This window comes from Tyto alba, unplaced genomic scaffold, assembly GCF_018691265.1.
Source record: "Tyto alba isolate M040663 unplaced genomic scaffold, T.alba_DEE_v4.0 Super-Scaffold_5, whole genome shotgun sequence".
Classification (NCBI taxonomy): domain Eukaryota; kingdom Metazoa; phylum Chordata; class Aves; order Strigiformes; family Tytonidae; genus Tyto; species Tyto alba.
In genome coordinates this window covers 12336026-12351607 of record NW_024881326.1, presented here as the reverse complement: position 1 = coordinate 12351607, position 15582 = coordinate 12336026, and the positions used below count along the sequence as shown (strand labels likewise).

The 15582-nt window shown below is 45.7% G+C and overlaps 1 protein-coding gene across 1 annotated transcript; it reads right to left on the bottom strand.

The window, feature by feature from the left end:
• Positions 1-398: 398 nt before the first annotated feature.
• PRPS1 (phosphoribosyl pyrophosphate synthetase 1) lies at positions 399-12790 on the bottom strand. The gene is made up of 7 exons (XM_042807144.1): positions 12500-12790; positions 9629-9812; positions 9190-9288; positions 7267-7391; positions 5361-5534; positions 4527-4686; positions 399-2474 (listed from the first exon to the last, which is right to left on the bottom strand). Exons 1-7 carry the CDS (start codon positions 12619-12621, stop codon positions 2382-2384), a joined length of 957 nt encoding a protein of 318 aa, XP_042663078.1. The 5' UTR covers positions 12622-12790; the 3' UTR covers positions 399-2381.
• Positions 12791-15582: the final 2792 nt, after the last annotated feature.

Below are 15582 nucleotides of genomic sequence, written 5' to 3'. Positions count from 1 at the left end.
ATCATTAGCTTTGTGCAGGATACTTAGTAATTCACTCATGCTTGCTAAACTATTGAGGTTTTCCCCTACCTGAGTAGATCTGCTCAGATACATAATTGAACCATACAAGAGAAACTGCACTACCAGCTCTAACAATTAAGTCCTGGAAAAGAGATACAGACAAAAGCCACTACTCACCAAGAGAAGTAGCTTGGTGCCAAGCTTTTTCTTCCATGCAATGTGAGCCCAGCCAAGCTGAACCTTGGTCAGCCCTGCTGCAAGAGGGTTAAAACCACATGACCTTCCAAGGTCACTTCCAAATACCATTACTTCATGATCTACCTTGCAAGTGACTTAACTCCGAAGATGCACATCACCTTTGTAAGGTTTTTAGAAGCATTTATAGGCAGAGGCCATGGTTTTTAAATAAAAGTTTAATTCCTTCATCAGGTCTTAAGTTTAAACACAAATGCTGCTGAAAATCCTCACACCGCTGCTCCGATGTCCTGGCTCTTGGCTTTCAGGGCATTGGCAAGGCAGCAGCAGGGACGCCAATACAGGAGGCAGGAATCAGACTCTTGGTAGAGCTCAGTGCAGGATGCAAAGCAAAGAAGCAAGAGACACACACTTTCCAGACAAACACCAATTCTTATAAAAAAAGAAAAGAACTACACTGTAATAGAAGTGTTAACATTGCCACAGGACAGGAGTTCTAGGAAGGGAGAGAAGTCTTCAGTAAAAGGCACAACTAAAGAAGTACTTCCCTAGGTCTTAATCAAGTCTTGCAAGTAATTTTGCTTATACCCCAGCCCCTAGCCTCTCAAAGACATGCTGGTTACTCTAGTAAGTAATTTCAAGTTCCTTCTTTTCCCCTTTTCCTTTCCTCCAGCTCAAAACACAAATAAAAGAGGAGTGCTTATAAAAACCAGAGCATAAACCAGCTTGGTCTATAATCCCATAAGAGTCCAGGAGAGACTTAACAGTTTACCTTATGATTGTCTGGTACAGTTACTAAGTATTCAAGTTTCAGATGATACTTATTACATCCAGGAGCCTCAGCCAGCTCTAGTTTTGGTATTTTTCTTACAGGCACTTTGTTGCCTGTCAGGTTGATGTTAGATCTACAGTTTTCCCAGTACTATGTAACACCAGCCTCTTTAACCCACTGCCATAAGCACACATTAGCAGCATCAGACCCACTCCAATGGCTTCTTCAGATTTTTAGTCCTGCAACCTCCTATATGCTCCTTGGTTTAAGATCTTTTGCAAGGAGCAACACTTTCAAGACACTGACCAGGACAAGCAACCAGAATGTGTCAGTATCTTAAAGGACAACAGGATTGCAGGCAACAAGAGGCTAAGACAGCTGGGCACAAAGCTGTTATGTATTAGGTCACCCCAGCGTCTGAGCAGGCACTTGCTAGGTGCAACAACCAAGCTCCTACAGGATAAGAGGCTCAGTTTACTAGTACTAGTGTACCGATAAAAAAGGATCAGGGATTTGCACAGCAAGTCAAGGTGCAGCTATAGTACATGACAGCAGTCCTCTAATCACTAGCAAGGCTAACAGTAAGCTGTGAAACTGAGGAACTGGTTTTAGCATACACTAGAAACTAAAGCACATAACCACCATGAGTCCTCACATAAGAGGGAGAAGAATGCTTGTCCAGGATGCACCTTAACACTTGCAAGTTAACACAGCAAGGCAGTACTGCACAGACTATGCTCTCACCTTCACTTTGCTGTGTAGCATGCTAAAGGGCATTTAATTTCATCAATAATTAAGATGAATTCAAGTTTGCAAGCTACACTGATCTCCTTTCATGGGAGGAAGCTGTAGCAGAACCACCTCCCAGGTGTCCCACAGGGCTTCACTGAGGGTCAAGCTTGGCCAAGATACAAGCCTTCCCCATTGCTCTTCAAGGGCTTGTCATGTCTAGAGTGGTAAGACAGACAGACAGCAGTCTCTTAGGCTCTTGCTGCAGATCCAGACCAACATGTCCTAGGAGCTCTACTTCCCAAACAATTTAGGGTGCACATGCCAGATCATCTAACCCTGCTCACAGGCAAACCCTCTCCCTCTCCCTTCCCCACCCCCCTCCCCATCAAAATAATTGTGGCAATTAGCCATGTGTCAGTCCTGCTCTCCACAGATCTGCAGAACTGAGTCAATACTACTGATGAGCCCCAATGCACAGAGTTGCTGGTGGAGTTGGAGTGTTAGAGATGAACTTCCCCCGCCAGCCTCCCAGTGTTGGGATCAGAGCCAGTAAGCCTGACTTAAGCAGGAGGAGCTGTGGAGAACTGCACTGGAACAAGCAGAGTCTTCTACTGAACTTTACAACAAGCTGAACAACTTTTGGTTTTAAAAAAAAAGCCATACAAGCAGCAGCTGGCATCTGTTATAAAGGGACATGGCTGAATAGGTAGGAGACAGATTCCCCATTATGAGTCCTCCTGATGGCCTCTGCAAGGATCATTGAGATGTCAATCACCTGGAGGGGAAGAGAGATGCATCAGCGTCACTGACAAGAGACATCAAGCCTGGAGAACTGAAAAAGTAAACTCATCACTCAAATTTGTAACATGCCAGATGCAGACAAATGACTTCTACACAGGATTGGGATTTAATTCCCTATTATGAAGATATTCTACATATAGCACTGCAAAAATTATTTCACTGATGATCTTTGTTAGGATGACAGTTCTACTGTCACCCTTCTTTGCTGAGACTCCCTAAGCTCAGTCTGTTTACCCTAGGACTATCTTATTCACTTTGTGTAGGTTGCAGAGAAGTTAGGGGAGTCTAAATCAAGATCAGATCACTTCCCCTTGAGTCACGAAGCTTTAACATCACTACCAGCAGTTTAAGAAAGATGAAGCTACTGTGCTGCAGCTCAGCTCCCAGTCAGTGCTGGCTCCACCTGGTGGGATAATCCAGTTAACAGAAGGGAAAAATCAAGTCTCAAAACTCTAGCTCTGAACCCCAGCAGCTAAAGCATTTTGATATATGTCATCTCAATAAGAAGCACCATGTTCATGGTGCATTAAGGAAACTAAGTGAAATTCATATTTAACATTTTCTTTCTGGATAGTTTGCTTCCTAAGCAAGGAAAGATAAACTTAAGAGCTGCAGAGCAGATGCGGCATGAGACTTATGACAAATCCTTTAATTCTGTATTTATCAACACTGAACATCAGATGTTAGTATAAAAGAATGAGGTGTAAAGTGACAGCCTGAAAAACTACTCTACTGTAATTTTTGGCTACAGATATTTACATACTGATTACCAGTTTAACATTTTGCCTACATTAACTGTAGTGTGGAGCTCGGAAAGAACTTGGAAGCATCAGACATCTTTCAGATGTGCTCAGTTGCAGGAATATCATCCAGAAGTTATTGTTGAAAAAAAATGCAACCCAACAGCAGTTTGCAATCAGCTTGACTTACTTCCAAAAGCAGCTTAAAATTAAGTGCAGCTTCAACCAGTTGAGCTTCCTTTTCACCAGAACCCTAGTACTGGGTAACCTGCTACACACACAACAGTACTAGCTGAGTCTTAGCAATGCCACTCACTTTCCAGAACTTCTCCAAATGCCTGTGTTGTATATACCTATGCTGTGAAGCTAGTATTTAGGATGTCCTTGGCTGTGTGTATGTTATAGCAATAGCTGAAGCTTCTGATGAATCTATTATACCTGAATGCTCAGGTAAAGCTGCAACTTACAGCTATCCATTAACACAGGAAATCCTCAAGTGCTGCCTAGCTCAAGTTATAGAGCCAATTTTTTTTATTCCTGGAAAGTCAGCCTCAGCTTGGGAAACAAAATGCCACAGTGCTTTTCCTAAACACAAAACCCAAGAAATAGAAGCATTAAAAGACCAGCTTTTAGCTTTCATATGGATGGCAAAGGGGGTTTACTTATCTTTTGCAAATATCTGAACATTGTACTGTGGAGCTGTGTCAACTGCTCTTAGTCAAACCAGCAAGACATGTCTGTGGGACAAGACTGCACTCCCTCTCCAGCTCACCTGTGCTGCTATTATGACCAGACAGAAAGCACTCACCTTCACCAGACCAGGCCTACTTTGCTTCACAAAAGGAAGAGACACTCTGCTTAAAGGGCCGGGCATTAGGAGATAGATACATAACTGAAGCTGGGATTACCAACTTCAGAAGTTCCTATTTACTTCTGCTTCAGTATTACATGTCATCAGCATACCACTCCTCCAACGTGTACAGATACAACTGGTTGCTTACATCATGGCCCCATCAGGCCAGTGATCTGATCTAGGTAACACAAGCCCTAAAAAAAATGTACTGAAATTAACTGGTTAATATGAACTGGATTAGAAGCTTCACTTTATCAGTGTAACAGGTCAGTTATCCCACAGCAACAGGAACAAAAGGATTAGTCAATATGGACACTGATTTCAGTACCAATGAAACCGTTGTAAACACTAGACAACATTATGGGGTTTTCCCACCAAGACAGACAAGTGTTAGCACCCCACAGGAGTGACAGAAGACAAAGTAGATGCTCACCTGTATTTTAGGGCACTGCTTCATCTTATCCTCCTGGGGTATTGTGTTTGTGACTACAACTGCCTCAAAACAGGCATTATTGATCCGAGAAATTGCTGGCCCAGAAAAGATCCCATGAGTTAAGATGGCATAAACTTTGGTGGCTCCAGCTGACACAAGCCTACAAGTGGGTAAAAAGGAGAAGAATGAGAATTTCTTAGCAAGTATTAAAATGGCATTAGTGGAGGGCATATGGTAAGCATGAAAGGAGACAATACCATCTGCTTAGGGGACAGGCTACCTTTGATTCCCCTCCTCCAGCCCACTATTGATTTGGGGGAAGAAAACAGTTTAACAAGTACCACAAAATCCACCACAAGCGAAGTACACTATATAAAAAAATAATGTTCTTAGCCCTGGGACATTTGGACCAGATCGTACAAATCACCTTCTGTGACTTCTGCCAACACAAGGAAGCAGATATTTAATACCGAGTGTTGTATATGCTGGTGGTTTCTAGCGCAGAAGGCTTGAAAAGCTTACTTCTAATAGACATTCAGATGTATGACCAGAGAGCATTTAGTTCTACCTAGCATAGTCAGTGATGGTCTAGTGAAAGACATACTTTCAACACAAATATTTTTCAAATAAAAAAGACACTATTGTCTTCTAGCTATTCCCACTGTGAGAACTTTAACTAGGCTTTTTACTTATTTTGTATGACATGAGATAGATAATCAAGAAACTGTATGTTACTTTGAAACCTGACATGCAAATAAGTCTGATTAACTTATTACATAGTGCTCACTAACAATAGGTTTCTGATTTAGGAAAGAATCAGTCAGCCCTACTCACTTGTCTGCAGCATGACAGATGGTACCACATGTGTCTGCCATATCATCTACCAGAATGGCCACTCTGTCTTTCACATCACCCACCAGCACCATGCGATCCACTTCGTTGGCCTTCTTGCGCTCCTTGTGAATGAGGGCGAAGTCTACATTCAATCGATCTGCAATGGAGGTCACTCTGAAGAGAGAACAGTTTCCAAACAACACTTAACTCCACACAACAGCTTCACTCAAATATCTTAAAACCACTAAGCACAGACTGCCACTGCAGTAAGAGAAGCTGTCACCGTATCTGTTACTGCTCCCAAGCAATTAATAGAAGACACCCTGCCACCTTAGTTTCCTTTCAAGCAGTTAAACTGCAATCTCTGATCTAATCTCTCCTGATGACAGCAACTTGATTAAGACAAAACAGGCTTTCATCCTGACCACTGTAAATTAATTTGCATTTAAAGCTCAAAACAAACCTTAACCAGCAAGTTTGGCAAACTTGAAGCGATCAGAATGCTTGGGAGGTTGTAAACTACTACACTGGAAAGGTTTAAGTTATGCTACGACAGGGATCTACTGGCACTCATATAAGCATTCAATTGTCATGCATACAAGTTCTGGCACAAGGACAGTAGCAGGAGTATACATCCAAGAAATGTAAGCCCACCACCTCACATCTACTTTAAGTGACCACAGAACAACCTTACCAGGGGGACCTAAACTTTATATATTGATATTGCCGAATAGTAAAGAGTTTAAAAGCATTAAGACTGAGAAGGAACAAAACTCACATTCCCCTAAAATTCTGTGCTTGAGACAAGTAGACTCCTAGCCTCCTAGTAGACCAGATGCATCACCCTGGGAGTCCTACATACGATTGTTAAACTAAGCTGTTTACTAAAGTATTTAGTTTTGCAATATCTCCATAAAATACTGTACCAGTTAAGATCATCATGTTTCAGTTTAAGTGGCTTTTGAAGAGGTTTTTTTCTCCAAGAGTCAGATTATACCTGGCTGCCTTGCCATTTTATATACTGCATTATGCAACAAGCTACAGAAGTACCTGAATATACAAAATGTCTTGTCCAATACATGGACCCCAACAAAGCTACAGGAAGACATACAGCAACCTGAAGCAGTCATATCTATTGGCTGTTTGTAACAGCTTAAACATGCTAAAGTGTGATGTGAATCAGGTCAACATGTACCAGCATTCTGGCACGACAGTCCTGGATTAAAGAATACAACTGCATCCCTTTGCTGTTCTCTTGTAGCCCTTATACAGAAGCATCAAGGAACAGCCTAGTTTCTCCTAATAAGCACCTGAGAACATTCTGAACTGCCCACAAACTGGCATGTTTATCTGCTGAAAGATGGGAGATTGTCAGGCTATCAAAGTAGAAATGTGCTATAACATGTGCTGCTGCATTTTGGAAAGAAACCATTTATCTTCCTTGCTCACAGGGAAGAGAGAGTAGCAGCAGGCTTAAGTCCCAGCTAGATATTAAAACCAAGAGTAACAGAGTAAGCAAATGCCACAATAGACTAAGCTTAATACTGCAAAGAAAACAGTCTGGATAAAATGTATCATTAACCAGCAGCAGTAACCTTGTCTTGGCAAAGGGGTATGAGCTGCATAATTACCCTTCTACAAAAACTTGTTCTAGTCCAAGGAATTTAGCAATTGTGCAATTCGTACCTATGCAGCTGTAATTCTAGAAGCTATTTAATTCTCCCTGTAGCCCAAGAAACCTTCTAAACATTCCCTAGGAAGAATATCTGACCACTCTTCACTAGTTGCCACGGACTGTCTTACAGAAGACAGGCAGGGGAAACATGTCTTAAGAGTAAGGTCAAAAGTCTCAGGAATTCAAGTAGCTACAGAAGCACTACCTCAAGCTAGCTGTCTGACAGCTTACCTCTTGGCTCCACCAGCATCTGGTGAAACAATGGTGCAGTTCTTCCACTCTGCAATATTCTCTTTGATCCATTTCAGTACAGCAGGCTCAGCATACAAGTTATCAACAGGGATATCAAAAAAACCCTGCAAGGAAGACAGGAACAGATGTAGCTGAAGGTCACATTCCAAAAACAGCTGGAAGAAGGCTTCAATATGATCAGACATGCAGCCACCGCCTTTCCACTGCTTTCAACTTTCTTTTCTACTTCCCTTAATGCAAGGGCAGTAAGTAGCCTTTGGGATACACAGAATAGTAATGTAATAAGTCTTTAGAGTCCGAAATAGTTTAGCAGCATAAACAACACTTCACATCCGACACCTTCACAACATGGAACTAGTTCTATCCTAAGGGGGTACAGAAAACCAAATGTACTAATTTTCAGAGCAGCTAGCTGTCTGTTTACAAAGTCAACCTTTAAAGCTCATTTCCTACAATGTTTGCATCTACAGGAAACCTATGAAAAAGGCTTGAATAACATCTGTTTTTAAACTAATGCAGCTGGTTCCACAGCTTTACACTGACCCAGCAGACTCCTCCAGGTAAACCTCAAAGGCCAGAAGTTAATCGTGGCAGGCAGTAACAGGCAGGTGAGTGGGGGCAACTACTCTAGAAGAATACTTCAAGGTATAGGGGTAACAGATCCTTCCTACCATCATTCCTTCTGCACTCAGCAACAAGAGCCAGGGTGAAATGAGCCAGATGCCAAAAGCTTATATACACAAACCCAACTGTTCAATCAAATCTTGGCCATTGCTGCTGGTAAAGGGTCAACCCTATGGCACACATCACAGCTCCAAGCCTCTTAAGGAAGAGGCATACCCCATGGGCTCTGTTCTTCTATTTCATGATCTTTCTGTAAGTATTGTCAGTTGTACCCCCCTAGATTTTTTTCATCTGACAAGTATTTTGGGGCAAATTATACTGGTAGTAATTATATGAAGTGTTAAAGGCTGAATTTTCAACTGTTAAAATGACAGCCAGTCCACCTACTTCACCAGGCAGTAGATATCTTACTCTTCTGGACTCAGTGTTTGCAACAATACAATAGGTAACCTCCCCTCTTCTACACATCTCAGTTGCACCGAGTTGGTTTCTCAGAGCACTCACTCAAGGCAGAAAGAAACAAGACTGAATTTAACAGCTTGCTGTTCCTCCTCTCCCTTGTATATGCTCTTGCTACTTCTCTGACACAGCTCTGGTCAAGATTTCAATTGTTCTGCAAGACTATTCTGTTCACTAAGACAGCAAAACCCACGAATAGCTTTCAATTCACCAGCAACTTGGGACAGAACCAAAGCCAACAGATGTGGAAGGCTGGCAATAAATGGATACAAGTGGGATTGCCCATCTTGTCAGCATCAAGCTATCAGATCACTGTCTTGGTCAACCAAATCCTCACAAGTTGCTGCACTGGTACACCCTGACGCAGAGCTGACCTCAGGGCAGCATTATCAACCATCATGTCAAACACAGCACTGCTCACTTCTCCCTAACAATTCAATGAATATCAGAAAGTTCTGCTCAATATTTAAGAACACTCTTGATAAAGTCATTCTCCAGCTCAAATTCCTTGAAGGACCAGTTAAGAACACAGTGTCACCGTGTGGCAATGCAGTTGCACAGATCATTTACTAGCCCAACATCCACTTACACAGGACTCAATGTGCTTAGTCTGATCAAGAACAGCTATAATTTCATTTACAGATAAGCTTGTTACCCACCCTCTTCTGAACTGATTCTACAAGCCCCTTCCAGTCCCACGTTCCCAAGTCCTGATCACTGCTGTTGCTAAAAAAAAAAAGCAAATTGCTGGAAAGCCTGTAAGGCAGTAAAGAGGCCCAGATTGGAACAGGTAAGTACTTCCCCAATTTTAGCTCCTACCTGAATCTGAGATGCATGCAAGTCCATGGTAATTATATGATCTGCACCTGCCACAGACAGCATGTTTGCAACCAGCTTGGCAGAGATGGGAGCTCGACTCTGGTACAGGAAAAAACACTATTTAAGACAAGTTCAACTCCTTCATCAAGACATCAGTCTTCCACTTTTAGGCAATGATTCACAAGCAGTTACTAAAAGAAGTACTCATTAACATTGCATCTTTTCATCAACTGGTGATTACAGCTTAGAGTATTTTCAAGAAGAACTAGATCTTTATGAAAAGATAAATATGCAGTCCACTGCCCTGGGGTTTAAAGAAATTAAAATAAATTCTACCTCCTCCTTTACATATTCAACTTCATCTAATCCCTATCCAGCAGTCAGGACTTTCAAGGCGTGCATTCATCTTCCCAACAGAAACCTTTACCACATCCCTTACCTTGTCCTTTTTGTCCTGCCGAGCATAAGGAAAGCAGGGTATGACAGCTGTGACTCTGCTGGCTGAGGCAATCTTACAGGCATTTATCATGATAAGGAGCTCCATCAGATTGTCATTGATTTCACCACAGCCACTCTGTACAATGTAGACATCCTCCCCACGTACACTCTCGCCTATTTCCACACTGGGAACAGATGAGGACAGGAGAGTTGTATTCAAATACAGTTTTAAACACAGCCATTACATGCGCCTGCAGAGCAACCAAGGGATTGCACTCCCAAGGGTCTGTGGGTAACTGTCATATAATCAAGGGTGCTGACCAGGAACACCGCTGCTTATTTGCACAGTAACTATTTCACATCGCTCACTGATCAAATTTAATGGTTCAGTCAGTAATGCTAAAAGCATTCAGCATGCACTCTCAATCTCAACACAAGCCAAGCATGTTAACAACCCAGAAACAGGGCTCGTTCCCTCTGAATCAGAAGTACAACCAGTGTACAAAGGAAACAAACTGCTACCAGAAGGTAGCTGTCAGCTGCAGCATATTCACTGGCTCTAACAGAGAAGCCCTCCAGCACTTCACTTTGGAAAGGTTTTTGGGGTTAATTTCTTCCTGGATGTAATGCACACTAATCCCTGCTGATGAAGAGACTGAATACAAGCCAAAGGTCCTGTTTGCCAGCAGCAAACTGCCAGCTTCAGCACATGTATCAAGACAGGTACCTGCACTAGAGGCAGAGCTGGAAAGAAAGCAAGCAGTGGTCTTAGATTTGAGGTTTCACACAGGACAGTCGTGCATAAGGCCTTTTGTAGGAATGGATTAACTACTAAATACTTTCAATATTTCAGTGTAGAGAAGTCTGCCACAGATTTTGAAGGAACCAGAAGTCAGTCTATTTCAAAACAAAGCTCCAGTTTCTTCTTGCACTGGAGATGCTCACCCCCTCTGCAGACTGCTGTCACACCAAACTCTAGCAACAAGCAGACAGACAATCACTCAACCCACTCCTAATGGCTTAATTTATAAAGCACCTTAGGGTAACTTTAGCATTTCATTCTCTGATTCTCCTCAACATGTTTTTGATGACCCCTAGGTATTCATACTCTTACTGCTCAATATCCATCAGCAAGCTGCTGTCATCTTTATTGCACACTGACTTACAGCATACACCAATCTCTCATGAAGAATTTCAGCCAGCATGAAAACTTTCTGCTAGGGGTCTAAATTAACAGTAGTTAGTGTCATCTCCAGCTGTACTTACTAACAGTCTAGTATTAAACTGATTCAAGACATCTATTGTACAAAAGGATCAATTAACTATTCTGCTAAAACAATCTTACTTCTTCTGGGAAGCATCTGTTATCAGTTTATTAGGGTAAATAAGATGTCTGTTAGGTCTTAAAGTCACATTACCTGCCGACATAACCTGCTGGCTAACAACTGGATGGATAAGAGCAGTTAAGAGAGCAATGAGAACAGCACTATGGCAATGGCTGTAAATCAAATAGATTATTTTTACAACTCTCCTCTACCACTCTTTGTACTACCTCTGAAGTTTTCATTTACAATCAATACCCCTGCAATCGAAACATAATATTCTATGTCACATGTACATCCTGGATTCTCCTGAAAAAAATTACTCTTGCCAAAAGAAATAAATGGGTTGGAGCAATCCTTCAAGGTTCTTTGTATTCTACTGTGTGGTGTATACATGCTCAGTGTACTTCTCTAAATCAAACTTTAAGAGCTCTGAATACTTTTCAGCCTCTCCTTTCTTTTAGCTTCTTCAAATAGGATGGCAGCAAGACTTGTAAAGCATAGAGACAGAAAACAAGATGAATCGTAAGTTTCAGAGCTTGGAGGGAACACAGACAGTAACTGCATCATGGGCTGCACGGTGGTGTCAGCCTTTTATCTTTCCTGAATAATTTTAGCTATACCATTAAGTCTCAGATGCTCTTCAGAGTAGTTTAAAGACACCAGCTACATGCTAAGCACTGTCAAGCCTCACAATCTAGATGAAGTGAGGAAGAAGCTAATCAATGAGGGTGAAGCCCCAGAAGGTGCATTCCCACCCACTCCTACCTTTTGGGGTGGCGGGGGCAAGGTCCAGCCGGTGAATTCTGCTGCTCCAAGCTCTGCCACAGCGGTGGGGGAGCACAAACCCGTTCCCGCAGCTGTAGGAGCCCCGCACCCCCCGAGGGGAGGTGGAAATCCCAAACCCGGGGGTCCGAAGCCCGGCGCGCCGTGGCACATCCCGCACGGGAGCCCGACGCTTGGCAGCGGAGGCCGCTGGAGGCAACGCCGGGGCCGTTCAGCCGCCGGTACACGGCTCAGCACCGCCGGGAGCCCACCGGATTGCACCGCAGCCCCGGCCTCTCCCCGGCCGGAAGCCCACCACTGGCCCTCCCCGGGGTTCCACCGCTACCCAGAGGTGTCACGCTTTACCGGGCCCGTTATTTACGTTCCCTCTCACCCAGCGCTCGGTAAACCCCGGCCCGGCGCCACGATCACCGCGCTGCCCCATAAAAACGGGCTGCGGGCGGGGAGATGCTCAAGCGGAGTCGGCGGCGCTGCATGGCGGCCCCTTGGCTGAAGGGCGCCCGGGGGGGAGACCCGGCCGCGGCGGCAGGGCGGAATGCGCTGGAGATCCGCGGCCCAGCAGTGGCCCACGCTCGGCGGAGGTCTCGGAGCGCGGCCCCACGCCGCGCCGCTGCTCCCGCAGGGCTGAGCCCGGCCGCAGGGCCCACCCCGTGCCCCGCACTACAAATCCCAGCAGCCCCTGCGTGGCGGCCGGGGGGTACCCCCATCGCCACAGAGCCCCGCGGCCCGCCGGGAGCTGTAGTGCGGCCCCGCCCCCGCCTCACCATGTCTCCTGATTGCTGAACTTCTTCGTGACCACCTTGCCCAGCTCCAGGCCGAGGCGGTCGGCGATCTTCTGGGACAGGTCCTGGTGCGAGCTCCCGCTGAAGATCTTGATGTTGGGCATGATGGCGGCGCCGCCGCTCTCCTCGCCGTCCGCCCCGCTCCGCCTCGCACCGCAACCGGCTGCCGCGCGGGGACCCGCCCGCCTCCTGCGCGGGGACGCGGCACAGCGAGCACGCGCCACGCCGCCCCGCGCCTACTCCGCCATCTTACCCCTTCCCGCCCGCCGCCCCGGCCCTTTATAGGCTCCCCGCGCCCACAGACACGCCTCCTTGCACGTCCCATTGGCTGCGCGGCGGCCAGGGAGGGGGGGCCCTGCCCGCCCCCCGCAATGGCGCGAAGGGCGGTGGGCGTGGCTAGGAGGTGCCGCCCTCCCGCCCCGCCGAGAGCCTTGGCAATAGAGGCGTGTCCGGCTGCTCGCGGGCCCCGCCAGGGGGTGGGGCGAAGGGCAGGGAGAGGCCTGCGATTGGTGGTTGACTGAAGGCCTGGCCTGCGATTGGTCAGAGCGGCTGCACCCGGACCTGGCCGGCGGCCCTGCCCCACGTGGCCCTGGGGGGGGGGGGGGGAATGGACGGGGTTTGTCGGTCCCGTGATTGGCACTCGGCCCCCTCCCGGCGGCCATGATGGCTCCCCTCCCTCAGAGGAGGCCCCGGGAGAGAAAATGGCCCCGCTCTCGCTACAGGGCGCGGTGTCCGCCCGCCCCGCCAGTCTCCGGCCCCGCTGGGTGCGGAGCCCCGCGGCAGCGGGCCGGGGTTACCTCAGCATGCCGGCGTGCCTGCACCCGCTGCCTCCCTCCTCTGCCGCCGCGGGCTGCCGGGGCCTGCCGTGCGCCAAGCCGGCGTCACCTCGCCGGGCTGCAGTACCCCGGCGTAACGCAGTATGGTGTCACCTTGCCCGGCTGCTGTACCGCTGTGTCACACTGCACAGGCGTCAGCCCGCTGCACGGCGGGCAGCACCACACAGCCATCACCTTGCCGTCCCGCCACGCAGCTGTCGCCTCGCCATCCCACCACCCGCTGCCTCTCCCACGGCCGCCACTGACTCGGTGTCTTGCGGCGTTGTGCCTACGGTCACGGGCTGTGGGGTTCCCCCCCAGCTCAGGCCGTGCCATCGCTACCTGCCCGCAACACCCTGAGCTGTGAGGTGACGGCCTGCAGAGCACCCGCCGTGGTGATGCCCTGCAGCGGGCAGGGCTCACACCATTTCACACTTCTCTCAGATTTTCACAGCAAAGAGGTTCTCATTAAGAGAAATGGCAGCTTTTCCAGTGCAAACAGAAGCCCAGGCGCCCCGGATGAAGGCTGCGCAGAGTCAAGGACAGCAGGGCAAACAGGCGCTCTGCTGCCTGATCGGCCGTGCCCAGGCTGGCCGCGCCGCGCCCGGCGGCTGCAACTGGTCCCTGGCCATGAGCTCACAAGGCTGGGGTGGGATGATGTGTCAACATTATCCAGTTGGAGCAAGTTTAGAATTTTTGAAGGATAGTGCTTATCTTCTTCACGTGAAGATAAACTTTTTGCTTTTTTGTCTTGCAAACTTCTAGTCTACAAAAACACTAATAATTGATTTTCTTTGCTCTTTTCTTCATGTACGCTGTGCTCAGTCTCTTTGCCTGATCTGTGAGCTGATCCCATTTCAAAAGTGAAATGATGGTAGTGGGCTTTATGTGCAAAGAGGCATTGACTTCTCACATATATAGCCAGTATGACTGCAAACCCATTGAGAAAAAATGCCATGATAGCTGCAATCAACATTTTCTGCACTTGGCCTCGGAATTTGCAGCAACACTTTCTGCTATTTATTTTTATGTTGTAAATAGCCTTTGGCCATGTTTTGAGATTAAAAAAAAAAAATCATAATTGTGGTGGACGCTCTGAATTGCAAATACAGAGGTGGTTTTTTCTGTCTTCTGGATCATTGTTAAAACCCGTTTGGGTACTATTTTAACCAGCCATTTAGTTTAATTTCTGAGGGTTTTTTTGCATTTATAGTCAGAGTTTTATACCTAATTCTGTAATTAGCCTCCTGTGAACTTTCAGCCTGTATGTGATTACATTACACAGATTAATTTAGCTTTTGCAAAAATAAACATTGTGTTTAAAGGTTTTTAAATATACAAAATAAGCCACAAACAGGTTATTCAAAATTTGCAGTCATGTAATTCCTACTCGTTTTACTTGACTGTCTCATGGATAACAAACTTCTGCAATGAACTTAGCATTGATGTTATTGCTTTGAGTTCTTGAGAATTCAACCAGAAGAAATAGTTCACAATTCACAGAGTCTGGGCACATTTTATTTCATCTTGCAATTATCCTGGCCCAAAATGCTGCTGTCACTATCCCCAAACGCCAGTAAACTGTTGATTACAACATTATACTTGGAGGAGGTTTTCTAGAAACTCTTTGTAGGGTGACATTAAACTTGGAATTCATCTGGATTAAAATAGATATTTATTCTCATACTTACAATTGATGGGAACTGGAATATCAATATATGGTAATTTTGATTTTTTTTGATGTAACTGTAGCAGCTTGTGAAATGCTGTGACATACAGCAAATCCAAGGAATGGAAAAGGAAGAATACAGCCCTTTGCTTCTAATTTGTTGCTAAACATTGCTCATCTTAATAACACCAAAAAAAACTTCACTGTCAGATGGCTACCCGGTGATTCAAGTGATGGAATTTGTGGATACCTCCCGAATTGCTAGCGGCCATATTCTTGAACAAAATTCACATCATTGTAACCATTCCCTACTAATGACTCCCGTACTTTTGTCTGGAGGACACCTAAAAAAATCTAGCAATTCTGTTGGCATTCTTATATGGGCCTTTCAGAGTTCACAGCATTTTTTTCAAATGATAGTCCAGGATAACTGGAAGTTTGCAATGGCTGTTCTGTACATACTTTTCAGTGATAAAGCTACGTAGTCTAAAAATAACTAAAAAGAACTCCAGGGCCTCTCCTCCTTGCAAAACACAAACTACAGAAGGTTTGTTGCTTCTATTGAAGAATTTGGAAGGTGG

Excerpts from the sequence above, each read along its gene's own strand:
- PRPS1 (XM_042807144.1), bottom strand. The coding sequence starts at position 12,621 with ATGCCCAACATCAAGATCTTCAGCGGGAGCTCGCACCAGGACCTGTCC. Across the intron at positions 4,687-5,360 it reads ATCTGTCATGCTGCAGACAA|GCTTGTGTCAGCTGGAGCCA; the intron begins GTGAGTAGGGCT and ends ACCCACTTGTAG. Across the intron at positions 2,475-4,526 it reads AGCAGTGCCCTAAAATACAG|GTGATTGACATCTCAATGAT; the intron begins GTGAGCATCTAC and ends CTTCCCCTCCAG.